This window comes from Amblyraja radiata, chromosome 21, assembly GCF_010909765.2.
Source record: "Amblyraja radiata isolate CabotCenter1 chromosome 21, sAmbRad1.1.pri, whole genome shotgun sequence".
Taxonomy (NCBI): domain Eukaryota; kingdom Metazoa; phylum Chordata; class Chondrichthyes; order Rajiformes; family Rajidae; genus Amblyraja; species Amblyraja radiata.
This window is the reverse complement of record NC_045976.1, coordinates 4,477,954-4,503,409: the sequence shown is the minus strand read 5'-3', so window position 1 is coordinate 4,503,409 and position 25,456 is coordinate 4,477,954. Positions and strand designations below refer to the sequence as shown.

Below are 25,456 nucleotides of genomic sequence, written 5' to 3'. Positions count from 1 at the left end.
CACAACGCTGTCATCAAGCTGTGGACTTCAGAGGGGCCGGGCAAGTGAAAACCCATCCTGCCATCGAGGTAGCTGCAAGGTAACTGGCTATCATTAGGAGTAGTAGGGCAGAAAGGGAGGAGCAAGTTCACTGCCCTGATGCCATTCCCGGCAGGTAGAGAGGAAGGAGGAGGGCAAGTACCGTGCCCATCATCACATGAACAGGTTAGTGTGACTTTTAACGAACAAAGAGCTTGACATCCAAGGCCGGCCAAACAATGCCCCGGATAATATGGCGACTTATAATTTGAGAAAGACTTAGGACATACATATCTGTGCAAAATTTAGGTTCTATCTTTCGACCCTACTAAAGTGTTTCCTCATCTCCTTTGTAAACGGCTTACCCCTTATTCTTAAACAGTGGCCCCTGGTTCTGGACTCCTCCAACATCTGGAACATGTTTCCTGCCTCTAACATGTCCAAACACTGAATAATCTTATATGTTTCAATAAGATTCCCTCTCATCCTTCTAAACTCCAGAGTATACAAGCCCAGCTGCTCCATTTTCTCAGCATGACCGTCCCGCCATCCCGGGAATTAACCTTGTAAAGCTACGCTGCACTCCCTCAATAGCAATAATGTCCTTCCTCAAATTAAGGGACCAAAACCACACACAATACTCCTGGTGTGGTCTCACTATGGCCCTATACAACTGCAGGACCTCTTTGCTCCTATACTCAACTCCTTTTGTTATGAAGGCCAACATGCCATTCGCTTTCTTCACTGCCTGCTGTACCTGCATGCTTACTTTCATTGACTGATGAACAAGGACCCCCAGATCCCATTGTACTTCCCCTTTTCCCAACTTGACACCATTTAGATAATAATCTGCCCACTCACCCAACCTGTCCAAGTCACCCTTCATTCTCATAGCATCCTCCTCACAGTTTACACTGCCACCCAGCTTGGTGTCATCTGCAAATTTGCTAATGTTACTTTGAATCCCCTCATCAAAATCATTGATGTATATTGTAAATTTAGCAGCATATCTCTCCCCATCTTATCAGAGAAATTATCTTTATTCTCTCCATTCCATCCTCAATAAACTTGTTTTCCCACTTTTCCAATTCTGTAGGGCGTTCAACCTGAAATGCCAATTCTTCAGGTGCTGCCTGATATAGTATGTGTTTCCAGGATCTTCAGCTTGTTGATTCAGAGTAATTTGCTGAAATAAAAAAGTCCCAAAGATTTCTGTTCACTGAAGTATTCTAATCATTCACATCAAATTGTGCTCATGTCCTATAGTATGTAAAGTCCACAGAGATCACACAACTTATTGTCTTTTGTCAAACCAGAACACAACTTATGCAGAGACAAGAGATAGACACAAAAAGCTGGAGTAACTCAGCGGGACAGGCAGCATCTCTGGAGAGAAGGAATGGGTGACGTTTCGGGTCGAGACCCTTCTGACTTCTCAACCATTAACGTCACCCATTCCTTCAGTCCAGTGATGCTGCTTGTCCCGCTGAGTTACTCCAGCTTTTTGTGTCTATCTTTTGTCTCTGAAGAGGATTTTAATGAAGAATCCATTTAACTTGTACACAGAACAATTTTGCAATGCACATCTTTTTGCAAGATACTACATAATTCCACCCAGACCAGTAAACATACTTTAATTATGGTATGTGTAGAAAGGAACTGCAGATGCTGGTATATACCAAAGGTAGTTGCAAAGTGCTGGAGTAACTCAGCGGGTCAGGCAGCATGTCTACCTTTATTTGAATGGCATTCCTGCATTGTGCATTCACATATCTTCAAACAAATTATTCCTTTGCATGCAACCCTCATGATCTTTCTGTTTGACCAAATTTTTGTCACAAGTATACAACTCTGCCAGGTTTTGTTTCCTTCTAAACAAAATATACACCCCAATATTTTCAAATATTTTCACCCTATTCAAATCAAACAAGACTGATCAAAGTCCTGGATGTTTGATCTAAAACTGAGGATTCTATGGAAAGTTTGAATATTTAGGGTGTAATTTAAGGAACAATATTTACACGTTGAGATTAATGTTATGTTTCATTGAAAATTAGGGTGGCACGGTGGCGCAGCAGTAGAGTTGCCGTCTTACAACGCTTGCAGCGCCAGAGACCCGGGTTCGATCCCAACTACGGGTGCTGTCTGTACGGAGTTCGTATATTTTCCCAGTGACCGTGTAGGTTTTCTCTGAGATCTTTGGTTTCCTCCCACCACTCCAAAGACATACAGATATGCTTGGTGAATGCGTAAATTGTCCCTAGTGTGTGTAGGTTAGAGTTAATGTGCGGGGATCGCTGGTCAGCACAGAATCGGTGGGCCGAAGGGCCTATTTCCGTGGTATCTCTAAACTAAATCTCCAGTAATGGAATTAGCATTGCATATCAAGGTGGCCAATCTATTTAGATGTTTCTTAACACTTTCTCTTCATTTTGCCAGATATTTTAATATAGAGTCCATAAACACAGGAAACCACACATCTCATAATGGTCATCTATGAACTTAACAATAGAGTTCTAAATATAAGTTACCAATCTAAGTCATGCATTTCTGGGAAAGAATTACACTGAGGTGACAACAGACAGATCAGGAGTTGTTAAAGCTCACATGAGGAACTCCACATATTTCACGGCAGAGAACTTCGCCCCTGGCTTATCATCTGTCTTTGTCCATCTATGCATGTGCACAAGGTGGGAAAATAAGCTGCTGTGTCCAATGCCATGCATCAAACGCGTGAAATGTTTCACATGGTTCAAGAGTCAAGCGTATTTTGTCATATGATCCAGTTAGAACGATGAAATTCTTACTTGCAGCAGCACACCCGAATATGTAAACACAGTACACTGTAAACAATATAATAAACGAGAGAAAAAAAAGATGAGCAGGATAAAGAACATGATCATGCCCTAAATTACATCATCCTTCTTGGTTGCACATGATAATGTATAAAAAAATGCTGCTTCATGAGAAAAACAAAACGTCTCAGCAGAGCAGACATGATCGTGGATAGATACAAAATGCTGGAGTAACTCAGCAGGACAGGCAGCATCTCTGGACAGAAGGAATGGATGACGTTTCGGGTTGAGACCCTTCTTTTTAAGGAAGGCCTAGTCTGAAGAGGTTCTCCTCCTCTCTCCGACAAGAATTCTGCAACACCCTCTTCGCTCCCCCTCTGCGATTCCTCCTGCTATCCAGCTCTAGGACCACATATTAACCCTGCCTTGATAGCAGAGCCACGTGTTTTATTTTCCTCTCTGAGTTACTCCTGCATTTTACGTCTATCTTCGGTGTAAACCAGCATCTACAGTTCCTGCCTAGACTTAATCATCAGACTTCCAGCCACACATTTGCCAAATAATGTGGTGTGCACAAAGAGATTGGGTGGCAAGAGATGATGCTGAATATTCATAGACATTTGTACCAGGGCTGGCTCAATGGTAGTTCTCACCTTTCAGATGGTATGCAGTGGATTAAAATGCAAAAGATTTGAATGATGTCTCTCCAGTTTAATATCAAAATATCAGGGACTCTGCTTTATTGGGTAGCCAAAATATTCCCACAATGCTGTTTGCTAGATACATTTACATGTGTCATCCCAATTAATCTGTCACCGTAATTAACCAGTGTACTGGTCAAACTTGACAATATGCACTATAAATGTCCTCTTCAGCATATGAAGATAAGTTTACTGTCTTTTAGACTTTTGAGATATGGTGCAATAATAGTCCCTGCGGCCCACCCAGTACACGCCGACTAATGGTCACCCCGTGCACTAGCACTATCCTACACACTAGGGACAATTTACAATTTTACCAAGCCCAACAAATCTGTATGTCTTTGGAGCGTGGGAGGAAACCAGAGCACCCAGAGAAAACCCACATGATCACAGGGAGAACGTACAAACTCCATGCAGGTGGCATCAGTAGTCAGGATTGAACGGGCCTCTGGCATTCTAAGGCAGCAACTCTACCACTACGCCACCCTGATGGGGCTGTCCCACTTAGGCGATTTTAGGGGGGGGAGGGGGGAGAGAGTGGGGAGAAGGGGGGAGACAACTTTTAAGAAGTCAGAGATACATGGCTGTGAAGCTCAGCGGACATTAACATTACCGGTTAGTTATCCTTGGTTCTGAAAACTACTGTTTACGTTCTTTTCCTCAATGAGCCAATTAAATTCACCGGTCAGCACCGGCTAGAACCTACGAGAACCTACAATCCCCTGGCGACCCACTAGGTCCTCCTGCGGCACGAGAATTCTCACTACTCTCCATGGCAGTTTCATTCTGGTCGCCGCTAATTTTTCAACATGTTGAAAACATGTTGAAAAATTGTCAACAATGTTGAAAAATTTGCAGGGACCAGAATGAGGCCGCGACTAGTTCCGAGGATGCGGAAACGACTCACGAGCATGAAGGCGATTCCCCGGCAACCACCCGCGAACATGGGGCGACCGCATAGTCTCCTGTAGTCGCCTAAGTGGGACAGGCCCAAAATGCTGTCAAATGCATAACTGCGGCGAGTTATGGGTACAATGACAATCTTGCTTGCAGCAGCATCACAGGCACATAGACTTGGACAAACAGAATACAAATTCAACAAGACAATAGAAACCAAAACAACAAAAACAATGCCATTTGTGTAGAAAACACGTCTATGGGAAATCAAGAAAGACACTAAGCATTAAGGCATGCACATTTCCAGTATCTGTTCTTGTTTTATTTTCAAAAAATGTTGCTTAACCTGCTAAGTGCTTCCAACAAACAAGGGAGAGAACTACAGCAGCAGAACTGCCTCTGGCAAACTGAAATCTTGGGGGTAACAATCAAAGTGCACCTTCATAGAGCCCAGTGAAGCTATACTTTGACCCAGCCTAAGTAAAGACCAAACACATTCAAAGCACAGAATAAAGTTATCGTGCAGAAATGCTCAATATTCTGAAATTATCGTGCAGAAATGCCGAATACTACTCAAATGCTGAATATTCGACAACCAGCAGCTCATTGAAAAGAGTATGCGTGTCCTGTTTGGGAGAGATCATCCCATGCCAAGAAACTAGACCCAGCGTTGAATAACACCTGCCGCTCAATCACTGGCTGCTTGAAGCCCACCAACATAAACAACCTGCACCTCCTCGCTGGCATTGCCCCTGCTGATGTGAGACGGGAAGTCGCCAGCCAAGTAGAGATGACCAAGGCCACCAGTGATGAACGCCACCTCCTCTACGGACGTGTACCCCCGGCCCAACGGCTGAAGTCCAGGAGAAGCTTTCTCAGTCATGTCCAGCCCCTAATAGCATCACGGGAAGAAACCAGACTCCAACTATGGACAAAAAGGCTTGAGGACGACCCCCCCTCCTACTGACATGGGTATCCCTCCTTCTGAAGCCCTCCCTCCGGGCTCAGAAGCACCATGGGTCCAGTGGAAGACGCTCAACCGCCTGAGAACAGGAACAGGGTGATCAAAAGCTGCCATGGCCAGATGGGGCTATGAAACTGGCCAAACCATCTGTGAATGTGGATAAAAGGACCATACAATGCAGCACTGCCTTGTCTGCCCCCTACTACCCAACCAGTGCAGCCCAAAGGATCTTGCAGTGTTCAATAAAAACGCAAAGGACTGTGTAAAGGAATGGGAAACTGTCATATAACCAACCAGCTTCAAAGACACGAAAAGAAGAAGATTGAAAAGAAAATAATTTTTAAAAATGTGGAACTGAAAGGCAGGTGGGGATGTCTAACAAACTATTACTGCACTTCAGAAGGGTAGAGAAGTAGCTATGATCTTTCTCCAGCTTGGATCATAAAGCTCCTCAGAAGCTACAAGCTGTCCATAGATTACAAATGAGGCAGTGCAAAGTGTAGATGGACAAACCTTAACTATGAACTATCTTAAGTTGCTTCAAGGATTACCGGCTTTTTTTGCACTCAAATTGGGGTTATTAATTTATTGCATTTTTGATTATTATAGATTATCTATGGACATTGTGTTTACAGGCCTGAAATGTTGCTGCAAGTAAGAATTTCATTGTGCAGCTGTCAGTACACATAGCAATTAAACACTCTTGACTTGACACAAGAGTGATTTTTGTGCACTTTCTGATTAATGGACCAAATCAACTCATGCATGTCTCATTTGTTCCACGTGACTGCTATACAAGGTGCTTGATTTGATAGTCACATTGCCATATTTTGGTTCCACATGTTAACCTCAGTAACACATTATTAAATACAAAATACAAAAGCATTTACATTCCAATAATTCTTAAAGTGAAAGTATTATCTCCCATTTCACCCATCCCTTTGCTGCAATTATTGCAAGATCACAACTGCGTTTCAGATTCAGCTACCCAAAATCAAAACCTTTCTATTTATTTTGATCATCTTCATCACATTGCCCAATGCTTTTTGGTTGAAAAGAACACATGCCTGTAATTTAGATTTTCCTCATTCCTCAAATATTTCACTATGACAAGCAGTAACATTTGAGCTTTATCAGGGACTACGGAACCTTTCCTGTAATGCACAGTGCAAAGCCTCACCCTACTATGGGTGTTGACTGAAACAATTGGGCCTCTAATTGTCTTTTTTTTTTTAAACTGCGAAAAAAATATTTACAGATTAAATTATGAAATGACAGCAAATTGCAGTTTGCAAGACAAGACAAATGAACTACCCAATCTGATAAAATAGCTACTAATTTTGGAAATGTTGCCAAAATACCATGAATAATTCACCTTAAATTATATCTATGATGATATTCAGCCTACAATGGAGCTAAATTATGAAAAATTTGATGAAAATATGGTACATTAATATGAAAAATGTATAGTCCACGTGGGCAACAGTATAAAACATCTTGGGATCATAACGTCCTTAGCTCTATCAGGGAATGACCCTGCCCAAGGTTATCTGTTGCCAGCCCCAATTTATTCTGGTCTTTACTTGCTTCCAGTTCCCTCCCACACCTCCTACAATGAGTCTTAAGGGTTCCGACCTGAAACATCAAATATCCATTTTCTCCGGAGATGCTGCCTGACCCGCTGAGTTCCTCCAGCATTCTATGTCCAGCTCATGAGTTATTTGGTTTAGATTCCCCCTTCTCATGCTTTCAAGAAAATAACTTTTTGCATTACGTTTCTTCTGCCCCATGTTCTTCCACACCATAACTCTGTCTATACCTACAAGTTTCACAATCTTCCAAGTTTAGTATTAACTGCAAATTTGGAAGTTGTGCCCTGTGTACTCAAATCCAAGGCCAAGTTATTCATTCATAAAATAGTACTGACACAATCAGTACTTTGACAGTAGTCTGAAGAAGGGTCTCGACCCGAAACGTCACCCATTCCTTCTCTCTGGAGATGCAGCCTGTCCCGCTGAGTTACTCCAGCTTATTGTGTCTAACTTTGGTTTAAGCCAGCATCTGCAGTTGCTTCCTACACACCGACACAATCCATGTTTATCCTCGCTAGAATGCTTGAAACAAGGTGCTAATCATCAGGAAGTACAAAGTTGTTGCAGCAAGCCAATTACATGAATTCAGATGAATGCATTCTTTAGCATAGTGGCACAGAGGCTGGCAAATGCATTTGGATCTGTGTCAGTCATATTTGGAGTGCTTTTGATTTCTTTAGAGTTCCAGGATCAATAGTAAATTTAGTGAAAGCATATTTCTAAGATGTCCGAATGTGTTTTAGTACAGCAGACTTTACGTCAGCATGGCAAGGACTAGAGATGGGCATTATGGCAGGGTGTATTATTTCCCCGTTAGCGTTTACAATGGCGATGGAGCTAGTGAGTAGAGCATCACGGTGGGAAGTCGGCGGGGAGAGACGGCAGGATAGGCTGCGCCTCCCTCCAATTAGAGCCTATTTGGATGATATGACCTTGGTGACCACAACAGTAGCTTATGCAAGAAGGTTGGTTAGAGAAGTTAAATGATAATCTTCAATGGACTAGATTGAAGGTTAAACCGAGTAAGTCACAGAGTATTTATTTGGCGAGGAAAGGTAGTAGAGAAAAGATTCCGTGTAGATGAAGAAGAAATCCCGCCTGGAATGGAGAAACCAGTTAAAAGTTTGGGTCGGTGGTGTAACAGGAAATTGGATGACACTGAACAGGTTCAGCAACTTAGAAAATATGTTACTGATGGGTTAGAAAGGATAGAGAAGTCAGGGCTTGCAGGCAAGTTGAAGTTGTGGTGTTTGCAGTTTGGGCCATTGACAGTATATGAGGTGCCAATTTCTAAGGTGGAAAAGTTAGAGACCGATTAGTTCAATGCCGCGATTGTTCTTTCTGTGGGCTGAATATCATTGTAACGCGCTGCTTTCTGGTCACTGGATTATCTGCTGCTGATCTGTCAAGTTCTCCATTTGCTGCTTGCTGTAGCTTTAGATAAGTTGCATTGGCTCTGTATTCACAAATAAATTATTTCACTTGCTTTGATTTCAGTGAGGAGAAGGTGGCAACTCGGGCACTAGCATTTAGGAACTATTTCCTTCGCAGATTATGTCTGGCCTGCTGAGTTACTGCAGGAATCTCGTGAGTCTAGAAAAGACACAAAATGCTGGAGTAAATCAGCAGATTAGGCAGCATCTCTGGTGAGAAGGAATGGATGTTTCGGGTCAACTTCAAGTTACCCTTGCTTTCCCTCTCTCTGTGTCCCTCCCCCACCCTAGTTCTCCAACTAGTTTCATCGTCCTCCTGATTCATTTTACTGTTGGTCTGCCTCGTTGTCAGCTTCCCCTCATCCAAATTTGAACCATTGTACATTTCCTTGATCATCGTCTGCTTTGATCTGTCTTTCTCACGCCTTGCATGCTCTTTGCACCCTTCCATATCTCTAGTTTCCCTCTCCCCGACTGGGAAGGGTCTCAACCCGAAACATCACCCATTCCTTATCTCCAGACATGTTGCCTGTCCCGCTGAGTTACTCCAGCATTTTGAGTCGATCTTTGATTAAAATGGCTGGGCTGTGGGTAAGATTTTACTGGAGGATGCATCGACAAACTTCATAAATATCTCATGGTTTCCGAGCTGTGAAACTGGCAAACACCGGGTCTGCATCGGGTGTCTGAGGAAGTGCAGGGTGCTGGGAACCATGCCTGGAAACGAGTAATACCAGGATGATATAGGGTCTGAAGGGCATGTTGCTGTCCAGCTTTGGTAACTTTTATCTTCCATCTACAAGCACAATGTTCCCAGATATTGCTCTTGAACACAATGCACAATTATACACCTCATCATTTGTAAGATTGTTAAGGGCTTGGACACGCTAGAGGCAGGAAACATGTTCCCGATGTTGGGGGAGTCCAGAACCAGGGGCCACAGTTTAAGAATAAGGATTAAGCCATTTAGAACAGAGACGAGGAAACACTTTTTCTCACAGAGAGTGGTGAGTTTGTGGAATTCTCTGCCTCAGAGGGCGGTGGAGGCAGGTTTTCTGGATGCTTTCAAAAGGGAGCTATAAAGGGCTTAAAAATAGTGGTCAGGGGATATGGGGAGAAGGCAGGAATGGGGTACTGATTGGGGATGATCAGCCATGATCACATTGAATGGCGGTGCTGGCTCGAAGGGCCGAATGGCTTACTCCTGCACCTATTGTCTATTGTCATCGTCCACCCTACATTCTTTATCACTATTGTACTAATTAACTATGGAAAAGCTTGGTGACCCATAATGTTCCATCAAATGCTGCTTTGAAGGCCCACCTCTGCTAATCTCACAGACTCTAGGGATATCTTTCTTTTATATGTCATAGCTTTTTTGGGATGCAGCGAGACTGTTTAATCGATGCCACTGCTGCAATGAGGTGCTAACCCATAACAGCTCAAGTGGGGTCTATTCCCTCCTGTCAGCTGTCTTTCCAAGCTATCACATGGACTTTCCCTAGTTGTCAGCTGCTCTGTTCGCAGCAGTCACTAGCTGGGCTAGGTGTTAAATTACAATTAAAACACATGTTGGGATGCATGCAACACACATCCCAATGTCCTCGGTCATTAAATATCATTGTCAGAGTTGCACAGTACGGAAACAGGCCTTACAACCTAACTTGCCCATATCAACCACGATGCTACTTCCACATCCCTCTATACTATTCTTATCTACAAACCATCCAAATGCCTTTTAAATGTTGTTTATAGTACCCGCATCATCTAATTCCGCTGGCAGCTCATTCCATATACTCATCACTCTATGTATAAAAACGTTGCCCCTCAGATTCCTACCGTGCCCTCCATAATGTTTGGAACAGAGACCCATCATTTATTTATTTGCCTCTTCCCAAAATGTAACACCTTGTGGGTGTTATCGGGGGACGCCGTCCTGTACGGGTATGGCTGCCCAGCCTGCAGCTGTACGTTTTTTCTCTCTTTTTTTTAATTTTTAGTTAGTTGAGTTTTTTTGTTTTCGGAGTTCTAGCCTTTTTTATGTGGGGGGCGGGGGGGGAGAGGTGGAAACTGTTTTCTAGGGTCCCTACCTGGTCGGAGAGGCGGATTTTCTCCGGACTGCACCGTCGACCCGTCCTCGCGGCCTACCAGCGGGTTTGGAGCGGCGTTTCCTGTCGGGGACCGCCCAGAACCTTGGCTTCGGCGGAGCGGAGAGGGCGATGCCTTGCCCGGGTCGCCGCGCTGGAACTCCGGTGAGCTGAAGTCCGCCGATGAACATCGCGGAGCTGCGGGACTGTGGAGCGGCCAGCTGCAGGCGACGGCGCTGACTTTAACATTGGGAGCCTGGGATCTCTCGCCGAGATCACCAGTGGTGGAGTTCCATCGAGCGAGGCCTGTCGGCTTCGGAAGCCGCGGTCTCCAGTTAGGAAGCGGCCGCTCCAGGTGTCCCAAGCCGCTGAGAGGGTTCTCCCGACACCGGAGCACCATCACCCGGCGAGAACAGCCTGGAACATCGGGCCGTCGCAGCGGCGACTGCGGAGGCCTCAATAGGCCCGACTATGGGTGGACAAGGGGATGGGGACTGGACTTTGTGCCTTCCCTCATAATGGGAACCATTGTGGGGGGATGTTTTTTATGTTTATTGTTCAATTCTTTAATGTTGTGTCTTATCTTTATCTGTGTGCTGCATGGCAAGACAAATTTCACTACAACAATTGGTGTACGTGACAAATAAATGTCCTTCGTCCTTGCACTCATCTGCATTAAACTCCAATGGGTTATTGATAGGGGATGATCAGCCATGATCACAATGAATGGCGGTGCTGGCTCGAAGGGCCGAATGGCCTCCTCCTGCACCTATTTTCTTCTAACCATTCCTCAGCCTATTTACAGATCTTGCCACCTGCAGATTTGCCACAAAAGGTACCGACTAAATGGAGCATCTAGGACTTCCTGGTAGTTCAAACGTACATTGTGATCATGAGGGAGTTTGATCAAACTGCAATCAGTTTGAAGCTGTTCTTACTTGCCATGATGTGAGCAAGAGCCATGTCCCTTTAAATTGCAGGAATATATAATTTGCTACTTTGAGTTTTCCCATGTACACTCCAAGAGTTGTCTGGAATCTGAGTTCCAATTTATGAATTTAGAAACAAAGGTGATCATTCAACCGCAGAAACATGCGCCTATACTCCCCAAACACTCACACCAACGTCTACAGATACGCCGTAGAAAGCATTTTATCGGGATGCATCACAGCATGGTTTGGGAACAGCTCCAGCCAAGACTGCAAGAAATTGGACACAGCACAGACCATCACACAAACCAACCTCCCTTTTATTGACTCCATTTACACCTCACCCTTCCTCAGCAAGGCCACCAGCATAATCAAAGATGGGTCGCACCCTGACCACTCCCTCTTCTCCTCTCTCCCTTCGGGCAAAAGGCATAGAAATGTGAAAATGAACACGTCTAGATTCAGGGAGTTTCTTTCCAGCCGTTATCAGGCAACTGAACCATCCTACCAACAACTAGGGAGCGGTCTTGAGCCACTATCTACCTCATTGGAGACCCTCGGACAATCTTTGATATGACTTTACCGGCTTTATATTGGACTAAACATTATTCACGTTAATCCCGTAATCATGTATATGTACACTGTGGATGGCTCAATTGTAAGGATGTATTGTCTTTCCACTGACTGGTTAGCATGCAACAAAAGCCTTTCACTGTACCTCGGTACACGTGACAATAAATTAAACTCAATATATTGAGGCTGATCTGCACTTCAACCCTATTTACATGTCTTTGCTTCCTATTTTTTTTAGAAAATTCTACTTGCTTAACAAAGTTCTTGCAAAACAAAGAATATCACTGTGACTTGTCATTCATATACTGTACATTCAGTTTGAAAAAGTGATGTCCAATTTTTCTCCGTAATGACCTGCTTTAAGATTTGCTTATATCTCCAAACAAACCGTTAGAAAATGTGGCTTTATCTTTCTTCTTGATCATCGACATATCAAGAAAAAAAGCCAACATTTAACAGTGCGAGGCTGTGAATCTGTACACATTCTCGCAGACCTTTCAAAAGTATAGTGCTCACAACTGAACACAGTTCTGCAGATTGTTTAACCTACAACAGTATGCTACATGCAGATGTATGCCTTGCTTCAATTATACACTATAAACGTCCAAACATAGATTTTTTGCAAAACATCTTTTGATATGTAAAAATCCATATGGCCATATATTAGAAACAGCTACATTCTAATGGAATAGACATTTGAGGGATAGGATTTTAACATTATTCACAAGAAGCAATGAAGTTTACAAAGACTTTCACTTCAACTCAAAACTTGCAGAAAATTAATTGATTTGATGCATATAGATTTTAACCAATTTGCAGGAACCAGAGAATACATCATGAACTTGGCAACGCTATAATTATACCCAAGTGTACAGGAACATTATCTAGTCATTTTTAAATGTTACAACATTCTGGTACTGTATACAGTAACCCGTACTTGAAACATAACAGTACTCTCGGCCAAAGGAATTATAAAAAGTTTTGCTCCAATTCCCACTGCTCCAACTCAAGCAATTTATGTATTTCCAATTCCTCTTGCTCTACTTCTGATAGCCATACCTTCACCTCCAGCTCTGAGCATTGCTCCCTAAACCTATGGCTCTCTCTTATTCAACTGCATTGTTTTAAATAGCCCAAATTGCAATTTATTTGCAACATTTCGTCCAATTGCACATTAATGTCACATTTGCAAATGGCTGGGTGGTGCTCAATGCCAACCTTATAAAAGTTGCACACGAAAAGTAACGAGTTCAAGAAGGGGGATAATTAGCCAGGTAGCTAGAAATTGGATGTGATCCAAGAAGTAAGTTTTTCCACACAGTTGATGGTGATTATCTGAAATAAGCTGCCAGAGCTGGTGCGAGAGACAATTACGACATTTAAAAAGGCACTTGAACAGGTACTTGATTAGATAAATAGACGAGGCATAGAGGGATACAGGCCTGATGCAGATAAATGAGATTGGTGTAGATTCATCAGAGAAGTGAGCATTTATTTGGATTTTTTAAAAACATTTATTTAATTTTTGTTTTGTTCATTGAATACTGTGTTAACAAGCCAGTTGTGCTGCTGCAAGTAAGAATTTCATTGTTGGTTTCGGCGCAAGTGATGATTAAACTCTGTTGACAGTCAACTTGGCCAAGATGGTGAAGAAGACCACATTTCTATACTGTATGATTTTATGATTTGAACGAAAGACAATTATACTTTAGACCTATTCTGTTCTTGTTTAACAGTGCAATTAAAAACCATAGTTAACTCAAATTGTTAAGTTGCTCAACACCCAACATATTATTTTGACTCAAAGAAAGCATGTGACTGAAGAAACATTATAAAAACATGCCCTTACCCTCTAAATTATGACTATCATTCCTCTGAAGACTTGGATTTATGTGCAAAGCATGCGAAATGCACAGAGCTAATTTTGATTAATGTTATACTGTTTCTAGCCTTGGGTTATCCCAAAGCTCTTTACAGTGAAGTATTTTCAATGAATATTATAACTTTAGAAACAACAATCAGTTCGCAGAAACATCACGTAGTAGTGACTGGAAAATCTATTTTTGATTGAATAATAATCAGAACAATTCCATTGCTCACTTCAAGTGTTGCAAGGTCTTTTACATCCATCCAAGAGAATCAAATCAATGAGGCTTGCATATAACATTCTGATCCAAAATGTGACCAAGTGCTTAAGCATTTTCAGTTCTGCACCAAAAGATCAACCCAAGTGTTTGTCCACAAGTTAAAATTATGGTCAACTGAACACTCACACTACACTGCCTAGGATCTATCCAAAAACAAAAAGTTAAAAAAAAAGAATAAATATGTTTTTGGACGTTTTCAAGGTTTCAAGTACTCACTTTTGGTACAACAGGGATATCCAATTCACTTGGTGAGCATTCCTCCACCCATGACGAACTTGGACAGGTTTCAAAGTCTGTATGCCCCACATCGTGTAGGTATTGGTACAAAGGAGAGTTCTATTCCACAAAAGGAATAAATAGAATATTTTAGACATTTGCCATTAAAGAACAGTGCACACATTATTTTTTTTGGCATGCAATAGACCTGTAATGTTATTTAAGGTAGACAAAAATGCTGGAGAAACTCAATGGGTGAGGCAGCATCTATGGAGCGAGGAAGAAGGGTCTCGACCTGAAACATCACCTATTCCTTCGCTCCATAGATGCTGCCTCACCTGCTGAGTTTCTCCAGCATTTTAGTCTACCTTCAATTTTCTCCAGCATCTGCAGTTCTTTCTTAAACATGTAATATTATTTAGTTTAGTTATGAGATACAGCTCGGAAACAGGCCCTTCAGCCCACCGAGTCTGCACCAACCAGGGAACCCCGCTCATTAACATTATCCTACACACACAGGGAACAATTTTACTTTTATACCAAGCCAATTAACTCACAAACATGGACGTCTTTGGAGTGTGGCAGGAAACTGAAGATCTCGGAGAAAACGCATGCGGTCACGGGGAGAATGTACAACCTCCGTACAGACGGCACTGTAAGGCAGCAACTCTACCGCTGTGCCACCGTATGTCAGGAGACAACATGCTTCCTTCTCAATACTTAACGAGACAAAAAGTATTGCACTCAATTACACTCGTGGAGTCCATGTTTAATTAGTAAATGAAGGAGTTAACAGATCTCAGCCGAGATGGCAGCATTGCAATTAATCTTACAGAGCTGCTAGATTTAAGAACAGGATAAACACTGACATGACAATTGCTCCCAGTGACTTATATATATATGGATGTTAACCAAGGACAATTCTGAACACTTGGACAGATACATAATTAACAAATACTGCCCAGTCCATCATTGGTACTGACCTCTCCATCATCATAGGAATTGATAGGAAATGCTGCCTTAAAAATGTAATCAGCATCATCAGGGATCCACACCACTCCTGCCATCCCAAAGGTAGTACAGAAGCCTGAAAACTAACATCCCGGTTCAGGTGTAGGAAGGAACTGCAGATACCGATAAAAAAACCATAGACATAAAAAGCTGGAGTAACTCAGCTGGACAGGCAGCATCTCTGGGGAGAAGGAGTGAGTGACGTTTCTGGTCGAGACTCAATTAAAGCCCTGTCCCACGGTACGAGTTCATTCCAAGAGCTCTCCCAAGTTTGCCCTGATTCGAACTCGGAGATTTACGGTATTGGCCACTCGTCGGTACTCGGGGCTCTCGTGGACATTATTCAACATGTTGAAAAATCTTCACGAGTCTTCCCATGCTTACCTGCCGTTTGCGAGTCTTCCCGAGTACCTGCCGTTAGCGTTACGAGCCACTAAGAGACGTCCCCGAGCTCGAACATACCCGCTACGTTCATTCTCCGTGCTTACCGCGAGTTTGATTTTTTTTAAACTCGGGAGAGCTCTTGGAATGAACTCGTACCGTGGGACAGGGCTATTACTCCAGCTTTTTGTGTCTATCCATGTTCAGGAGCAGCTTCTTCTCAACAACCGTTTGGCTATTAAACACTACAACCTCCAACTAAGCTTCAAACTACATAGACTTGGGGGGCATTGCTTTTTGCCTTTGCACTATTATTTCTTTTGTTTTTTTTATAGCAAACTTAGTTTTGTTATTATGGTATTTACAGAGTATTATGTTTATATATCTGCTGTGCTGCTGTAATTAAGAATGGCACAGTTATGTTTCAGGACATATGATAATAAAACACTCTTGATTTGTCTCTTGTAAAGATCTAGAAGGGTATGGGCCAAATGTTGTCAAATGGGACTAGCTTAGATGGAATATCTTGGCTGGAATAGACATGTTGGGAAGAAGGACTGCTGTGTATCTCTAAGACAGGTGAATGCTTTGCACGGCCAAATTTATAAACTTTATTTTTAAACTGCATTATTCCTTGGAAAATAAACATCTTCACAGAAACTGCCTCAATTGGCAGGAGGCAAGGCAAGACATTGAGAGGAGAAAATCAAGCATCAGAATTTAACTTCATTTTAAGCACCTTTATCATTACTTGAATGTTAAAAACACTTGTCACATAAATTAAGCATCCAAAAAACATTGAAGAAAGAAGACTGCTTGTAAGGGAACATGGAAAGATATCCTAAGAGCATAATTAGAAGTTACATTTTGAGAAGATATTTGAGGATGGTATGCGAAAAGTGTGATACAGAAAAGGCAATTTAAACCACAATCAGGTCATTGAGAATACATTCTCCTCAATTCAATCTAAATTGTATACTGAGCATTGGGATCAAATGCTGCACCACTTGAAACAGTGGATTAGACAGCTCCAAGTTACCACCTGCTACCACCAATTTTGCTACGAGCTGTCCCTCAAATAGTCCAAAAATGCATTTTGTTTGAAACACAAACGTCAATTGTTTTTAAAATTCATTCTTGGAATCAAGGAATCAGTGTCATTTAATGCCCAAATCAAGTGACCCTGATATAATGACATCCATTTAAAAATTGTAATTTTCATTCCATGACCGTGGTATATTCCAAAGCACTCCTCGGGGAATAAAATTAGTTTGAAAGTGTACTCCTAGCTTAAATTTGTAAAAATACGGCTAGCTACTTACACACAGGATATGAATACAATCTGATTTGGGGATGTTGATAAGGATAAAGATTCAGTTAATTTGGAAGAACTGCTCAGCTCTTGTAAATGTCACAGAGCATTATAGATCTTTAAAACTTTGTCAAAATGGAACCCTTCTCTGGTGAGATTTTGCATGCAACACAACAGCAAAGAATCAAATATAGCAGTTCTGAACTTATTTGGATAAAAGATGAGCACAAATCAATGCTGTTACTGGCAAGCTGCTAGTCCATTTAAATAGATTAGCGCTGTTGTAATGTCCCGAAGGCAATGGAGCTGCAATTGGGAGGGAATCCCCCGGGGCAAGAAAATCCCAGAGCTCCCGGAGGATCACTGTCACAGTCAATTCAGTGCCAGGAAACATCAGGGAGGGCTGCATCGTGTCCGTAAACGCGGCCTACGGGGGGGGGGGTTTGCAAGAAAGCCTGAAGCACAGGGGACTATTCTACTGGCCATTGTTCAGTCCCTAGAGAATAAAGTTGGGGACTGAAGGGTAAGGCTACTTTATCAAAGGGAGATGAGAGAATGCTGTGTTCTCTGTTTCACAGACACAGGGCTCACCCCCAACTCCCCAGACTTGGCCCTCCAACCCAAAGGCTTCTCCATCCATGAATAGATGTATCAAGGAAAGGAAGAGGCAATGGGATTTCCCGCATGGTAAACTCTTTATGGTGCTCAGATGTAGCCGTCCTGTACAACACCTGCTCGCCGCACCTGGAATGTCTGGTGGTAAAGTGCCATCCCTTCTATCTCCTGAGGGAACTCGCCTCAATCATCCTGACTGTGGTGTACATTCCAAGCCACGCAGAGGTCCATCTAGCACTGGAGGAGCTGCACGCCATGGTTTACAAGTATATCATAGCCAGGGACATCAACAAAACCAGCTTGAAGAAATGATTCCAAAACGAGCAAGTGTCCGTCAGCACCAGAAGATTACTCATGAGTCGAGTGTGATTTATTGTCATATGTCCTGAAATAGAACTATTAAATTCTTACTTGCAGCTGCACAACAGATATGTAAACATAGTACTATGTAAACAACATAGTTTGAAGTTTTTTTGGAGGTTGTGGTGGTTTAATAGCCAGATGGTTGTAGGGATGTAGCTGCTCCTAAACCTGGACGTTAGTTTTCAGTTTCTTATACCTTCTTCTCGATGGGAAGAGCGAAATGAGTGTGTGGCAAGGGTGTCGTGGGTCTCTGATGATACTGCTGATTTTTTGAGGCAGTCTCCTGTAAATCCCTTTGATGGTGGGAGGTCAGTATCTGTGATGGACTGGGCAGTGTTCACCACTTTTTGCCATCTTCTTCGTTCCGGGGCGTTCGAGTTGCCAAATCAGGCCGTGATACAACTTGTCAACATGTTCTCTCTACTGTACAACTGTAGAAGTTCAAGAGAGTATTCGTTGACATACCAAATCTCCTCAATCTAAGGTAGTAGAGGTGTTGATAGTACTGCTATTAACACTTAGAGATTGCTTGGATTGGTTAACTAGTCAATGTTCAAGGACTCAGCAACAAACACGCCACAGTTGTTACAGAATACAGAAGTGTCTGGGGGAGTGTGTTCCCACAGAAATTATCAGAGTGTTCCCCAATCAGAAACAGTGTATGAATCAGGAGGTCCACAATCTTTTGAGGACCAGATCTCGGGCATTCAAGTTTGATGACATAGATTCATATAAGTAGTCCAGATACGGCCATATTAAGGCCATCAAAAAGGCTTTTTCGCTCTGGAGGATGAGACGGATATTCGCCAGCTGTGGCAGGGCTTGCACACCATCACTTCCTACAAGGTGAAACCGAAGGGCAATTCAAGAGACAGCGAGGCATCACTCCAAGATGATCTACTGTAGGTACACTACAATAGGGAGAACACTGATGTGCCTTTCCAGGCCCCCAATGATATTCTAATCTCAGTTACCAAGGCCGACGTCAGAAGATTCTTTTGGAGGGTGAACCCTCGGAAAGCGTCCGGACCTAGGGTCCTACCTGGTTGCATTCTCAAAACCTGCACGAACCAATTGGCTAGAGTTTTTGCGTTCATCTTCAACTTCTCATTATTGGGGTCTGAGGTTCCCACCTGCTTAAAAAGGGCTACAATAATTCTGGTGCCCAAGAAAAGCAAGGCGATATGCCTAATCATTACCGACCAGAAGCACTAATGCCCGTGGTTATGAAGTGCTTGGAGAGGTTGGTTATGACACATAACAACTCCTACCTCAACCAGAACCTGGGCCCACTACAATTTGCCTACCACCACAATAGATCAATAGAGGATGCGATCGCACTGGCTGTATACTCTGCATGGGGCCACTTGGACAATAGAAACAAAGAAGGCCGAGAATCCACAAACCTGTCTTCATCAATGGTGGAGTGTCAAAAACTTCAAATTCCTGGGCATGAATATCTTTGATCCGTCCTGGACCCAGCACACCGATGCAATCATAATGAAAGCTCATTTATTCCACTTCGTAAAAGATTGAGGAGATTCGGTATGGTGACAAATACTCGCTTGAACTTCTACAGGTGTACAGCGGAGAACATATTAACTGGCTGCATCACGGCCTGGTTCGGCAACTTGAAAGCCCAGGGACGAAGAAGCTTGCAAAAAGTGAACACTGCCCATCAGGGGAATTGCCCCCCCCCCCCCCCCCCACCCCCACCCCGACCACACACTCATTTCACCCCTGCCTTCAGGAAGAAGGTATTGGAGTCCAACAAAATGTAGCACCTGGGCTTCGGATCAGCTTCTTCCCAATAACCATCAGGCTATTGAACACTACGAACTCCAAATAAACTCCAAACTGCCTTGATTGGACTAGGGACTAGTCTTTGCAATGTACTGTTTGCTTATTTTTATATATTGAATTTCCTGTTGCTGTTTATGCAGTATGGTGTCTACTGAGCACTATGCTCACATATCTGTTGTGCTGCTACAAGAAAGAATTTCATTGTTCCGTTTCAGGACATAAGACAATAAAACAATCTTGACAAAAGATGGGACAATAGATTTGACGTCCAAGGTTGTCACCTCGAAGCAAAGAAGTTCCAAGCCATGCCAAAAGAAAAAGCAACATTTTATCTCTGCCAAAGTTTTGCTTTTTTTCATGATTCAAGTTCACAAAAAACTATAATGCTGCTCCTGCTCCTTTGCAAAAGCTATTCAAAACATACCAATGAACCTCACAGATGCCAAAGGAGAGAAATTGCAAAAAAGCCAACAAACACAGAGGCACAGTGCTCATTGAGGATCGAGAACGTCAGAAAATAGGACCAAGAGTAAGTTACATGGACCCTCAAACCTCTATCCTAGCTGATGTGCCCTAGGTCTCGACTTTTCTTATGTGCCAGTTCCCTGATTTTCCAATCATTTATCTTCCGCCTCTTTAAATATACTCAGTAATTAGCCTCAACAACCCACCAGGGTAGAGAAATCCAGATATCTAACCTTTGCCTACAGATGGAAAGACAGCGTGGGAGGTGGAAGTGGATTTCAAAGCAAACTTAAATAGCTCAAAGCAAACATGCAATTTGACAGGTGTAAGGGAAGAGGGTGGTATTTGTGGGCCACTGGTGGGAGGAATGCACAAATGTGAACTGGACAAAACTTCAATGCATTTAAAACTGGAGGGCAGCTTGACAAAAGTGAATAATTGACATGCATTTGGTAATTGCCCGATATACACATAGAGCAACATGTTTAAAAGGAAGGCCAAGGATCAAAAGATACTAAAAGGGTGGCAAGATAAGTTAATTGCTGCAGAATGGCTGCTGAGACAAACATTATTCTTGAATACCAAAACTGTCATTTTTTTCAGAAAATCAACACGACAAAGAACAAAAAATATATAAAAAAGGAAACTATTGCAAATCTGAAAAAAAACTAAATATTGTAAATACCCAACAGGTGAAAATAAAGAAATAGTTGGAGATGGAGGTTTTAAGATGCAGAGAACTAAAATATAATCTGTGTTATGGTGAATGGCAGGAGATTAAATGGCAAAACAAAGTGCTGGAGTAACTCAGCAGATCAGGCAGCATCTCTGGAGAACGTGGACATGTGAAGTTTTGTGTCAGAATCCTTGGACAAAGGCCCAAGATGAAAAGACAAAAAGTATGAGATAGAGATAAGAGGTGTGAATTGTGAAGCCAGAAGAAATATAGGTGGAAGGGGACAGAGGAGAAATGGGTGTGAATCCACGTGGGGCACATGGGAGAGAAAAAGGAAGTTTGTTACCTAAAATTGGAGAATTCAATGGCAAAAATGCTGGACAACTGTCTAGAACTGCCAAATCTTCTTCTTCTTCTTGGTCAGCCAAAATATTCCAAATTGAATTTAAACTGGATGTGGCAGAGGATTGGACTTAAGCAAAAAAGGATTGTTGGAGAAGAAGAGCTTTAGTTGCATCTAGTTTAGTTTAGTTGCATCTGGTTGAGTAACTATGGTAGGGTGAAGATTATTCCATGCTTTAATTGTGCGGGGGAAGAATGAATTGTTGTACACATCTGTTTTGGTAGCTGGTATCTCAAATTGGATCGAATGCCCACGTCTGCTCCGAATAGGTTTGGGTTTGGTAATCTATGTCGAACTGACCATTTAACATTTTGTAAAAACAGGTAAAATGGTGAACTTTACGTTTGTCTTGGAAAGGGCTCCACCCCAGTGAATTCAGAAGTTTGGTAACACTTGCTTCTTTCTCATAGGTATTTGTAACAAATTGAGCTGCCTGTCTTTGACACGTTCGATGGAAGAAATGTTTCTATTTGTGTATGGATCACATGCTGCAACTGCGTAGTCCAAATGTGGTCTAATGAGGGTGAAGTATAACTTCTCCTTGATAGAAGTTGAACAATGATGATAGTTGCGTCTCAGAAAATTTAGGACACCTGTTGCTTTCACCGTTGCATGATGAGTCTGACCATTCCAACGTAGAACGTTCTGTAATTTGATGCCAAGATACTTGGTCTGTTTGGATTCTTCAAGGGTGGCACCAAGGATATTGTATGATGTTTCACCTGGTTTCCTTTTCCTGGTGACACGCATAGTTTCACATTTGGATGGATTGAACTGCATGGCCCATAGTTGTGACCACTCAACCATAGTATCGAGATCTTTTTGGAGAGCATCTTTATCATCAGCTGACTTAATTGGACGGTACAGCAAACAATCATCAGCGAATAGTCTGGTCGTGCTTGACTTTTTCATGGATGTTATTAATGTAAAGCAAAAACAGATGTGGGCCAAGTACTGTGCCTCGAGGTGTACCACTCAACACTGATCAGAGCTTTTTCCATTCACACCCACTAGCTGAAGATGTTTTGTCAGAAAACTGGAAACCCATCGTTTTGTGTTGGAACGAACACTGTAAAAGTCAAGCTTCCGAAGCAGTCTCTCGTGTGGGATGACATCAAATGCTTTAGAAAAGTCTAGCACTACTAAATCCTTGATGACATTGCCATCTAGGTTCTTGGCCAGGTCATTTGTCGTCAGGATAAGCTGAGACTAGCATGATCTATGCCTCGTAAATGCTTTGTTTTGGCAGCAAGAATGTTATGTTTGCTAAAGTGTCTCATCAAATTACTATCAATTAAATGCTCCAGCAGTTTGCAGCAAGTTCTTGTTAATGAAACAGGATGATAATTCACCGGGTTAGTGGTTGAACCCTTCTTAAAGAGAGGAGTGATGTTAGCCTTCCTCCAATCCAGCAGAACATCACCCGAGTCAAGCGACTGTTGGAAAATGACTGCAAAACAAGAGCCAGTTCTCGGTCGCAATCTTGAGGGCTTGATTCTGTATCTGGTCTGGTCCAATAGCTTTTGTTGTATTCATGTTGAGCAATAACGTCAATTTTAATAAGCGAGTTCAGTATTCCAACTGCGCATGCCCAGGTCACAAGCGAAAAACAGTCTCGGCAACAGTGGTGCTGCATTGTGTGCAGGCTTGTGTTTGTCCGTGGTAGGGGTCGGCTCTCCGTCGCTGCGGGTGCTGTTGAGGCTACTGGGCCATCCCCGTCCCTTCCCCGGTGTCCCGTTCCTGTGTCCCGGACTTGCAGCCGGTGGCCCCGGACTTGCAGCCTCCGACTCCAGCTCAGCTCTGCCTGTCCCGCCGGGTTGGCCAGCAGCCCCCCACCTCCACCCCCCTCCCCTCAGTCCGACACAAAGATCCTGCTGAAGATGGGCTCGAAGACAGGCGACTCGGAGCCGCTGCTGGAGTCTTCCTGGTCGGAGAGAGTGTCTGCGGAGAGGCCCCTGCCGGCCATGGGCAGGCCGGGCACCCACTGGAGCTGCTGGTGCTGTTGATGGTGCTGGCGGCAGCAGCAACCTCCTCCTCCTCCTCTCCCTCCCTTGCCCAGCCCCAAGCCCAGAGTCCGGGGCCAGCTCCAACTCCAGGACGGGGCTGAAGGCTGCCTGCAGCGGGGCCCAGTTGAGCTGGAGGAGGCCGAGCCCAGGCTGGTGCTGGCGAGGCCGGGGCCCTCGCTCCTCCTCGGGGTTGTGGATGAAGTGGCAGCGGGTACCGTAGGGGCAGAAGCCGACGGTTTGTAAGGTATGTCTTGTACTTGGGGTGGCGGCTGAGGAAGCGCAGCTCGGCCAGGCCGTGGGCGAACGAGTATGCTTGTCGCCGTAGCGGCCCATCGGGAAACGGGTTCCTCTGGAGTTCCTTGGAGCGGGTTGGGCTGGAGTTGCCGCTTCTCCACGCTGGCTGTGGGCCTGGGGACGCTGGTGTCGTTGGCCCGGGCTGTCAGTTGGCCCGCCGGGAGAGGCGGAGGTGAGCTCGGGTTGGTGCTCCTCCACGCAGGTAGTGGGCCTGGGGGCCGGTATCCCGTCGGTCCGAACGTTTCTGGCCGCCCCCTGGGCCGGGGACGGTCCAATGGTGGTTCGGCGGCACTTGCGGCGCCGGTGACACGGGTTTGATCTTGGCTGCGGCAAGGTTTGATCCTGGATGAGGCAAGGTTATCTGTGTGTGTGCAGCTGCCGAGAGCCGGTCCAGTCTCCACACCCCCCCCCGGTATCCCACTCGCATCTGCCCCCTGACAAATATAAACTTGAAAAAAATACAACAATAACAAAATCGGACCCAAACTATACTCACTGAATCTACAGCGCTTCGTTCGATTTTTATTTATAGCATTTGACCTTTGACAAATCCCATGATTCCTTGCATTTTTCAGAATACTGAACTTGCTTATAGCAGGCATATCAGCATACGGGCTGGGCGGTAGATCTGGAAATGATGAAGGCTCCGTATCTTCCCGGGTAAAAACGTGTTGAAATTACGTTTGCAAGAGCTTCTGCTTTCGCCTGGTCGTCAGTGACCAGACAGTTAGTTGTTCACTTTAAGCATCTGGACACCAGATGCAGTTGTACAGAGCCCTAGTGAGACCACACCTGAAGTATTGTGTGCAGTTTTGGTCCCCTAATTTGAGGAAGGACATTCTTGCTATTGAGGGAGTGCAGCGTAGGTTTACAAGGTTAATTCCCGGAATGGCGGGACTGTCATATGCTGAGAGAATGGAGCAGCTGGGCTTGTATACTCTGGAGTTTAGAAGGATGAGAGGTAATCTCATTGAAACATATAAGATTGTTAAGGGCTTGGACACGCTAGAGGCAGGAAACATGTTCCCGATGTTGGGGGAGTCCAGAACCAGGGGCCACAGTTTAAGAATAAGGAGTAAGCCATTTAGAACGGAGACGAGAAAACACTTTTTCTCACAGAGAGTGGTGAGTCTGTAGAATTCTCTGCCTCAGAGGGAGGTGGAGGCAGGTTCTCTGGATGCTTTCAAGAGAGAGCTGGATAGGGTTCTTAAAAATAGCGGAGTCAGGGGATATGGGGAGAAGGCAGGAACGGGGTACTGATTGGGTATGATCAGCCATGATCACATTGAATGGCGGTGCTGGCTCGAAGGGCCAAATGGCCTACTCCTGCACCTATTGTCTATTGTTGTCTGACCGTCTAGATTTCACATGTCTCCAAAAAGCCTTGGGTTGCTCTCCCTCAAGAATAGAAGAAACATGTTGTCTATGAGCACTCCTAATAGCACGATCAATTTGCTTTCGCACTCTCGTAAAATTGTCCTAATCCAGTTTTGTACCCCTTTTTTGGGCACGGATATAAAACTTCTCTTTCATACGGCAGATACGTTTCAGTTTTGCCAAAAACCAAGGAGGACGCATACGGCCCTTAATGAGTTTTTGAGGAACATGATTTGTAACAATGTCACAAATGGATTCAGATTGAATACAGGAAATGTTTTTTGGCCAACACTTTTACATTAATTGCACCGAACATCGAATTCTCCATTTTTTGTTAACTAACTTACAAAAAAAAATCTCTCCCTCCTTCTCTGAGCCACACTGGGATTTGCACCCAT

At 43.7% G+C, this 25,456-nt stretch overlaps 2 protein-coding genes across 2 annotated transcripts in view; one reads left to right on the top strand and one right to left on the bottom strand.

Moving 5' to 3' along the window:
* The window catches only part of vezt (vezatin, adherens junctions transmembrane protein), a 91,114-nt gene that overhangs the window by 56,565 nt on the left and 9,093 nt on the right, over positions 1-25,456 (bottom strand). Inside the window, exon 2 of the mRNA XM_033039402.1 lies at positions 14,353-14,472. Coding sequence (XP_032895293.1) covers positions 14,353-14,472 — 120 coding nt within the window. The remainder of the gene's footprint in view (positions 1-14,352; positions 14,473-25,456) is intronic.
* fgd6 (FYVE, RhoGEF and PH domain containing 6) overlaps positions 24,793-25,456 on the top strand; it is an 88,111-nt gene continuing 87,447 nt past the window's right edge. Inside the window, exon 1 of the mRNA XM_033039400.1 lies at positions 24,793-24,803. The gene's annotated coding sequence lies outside the window, so the exon portion shown is untranslated. The remainder of the gene's footprint in view (positions 24,804-25,456) is intronic.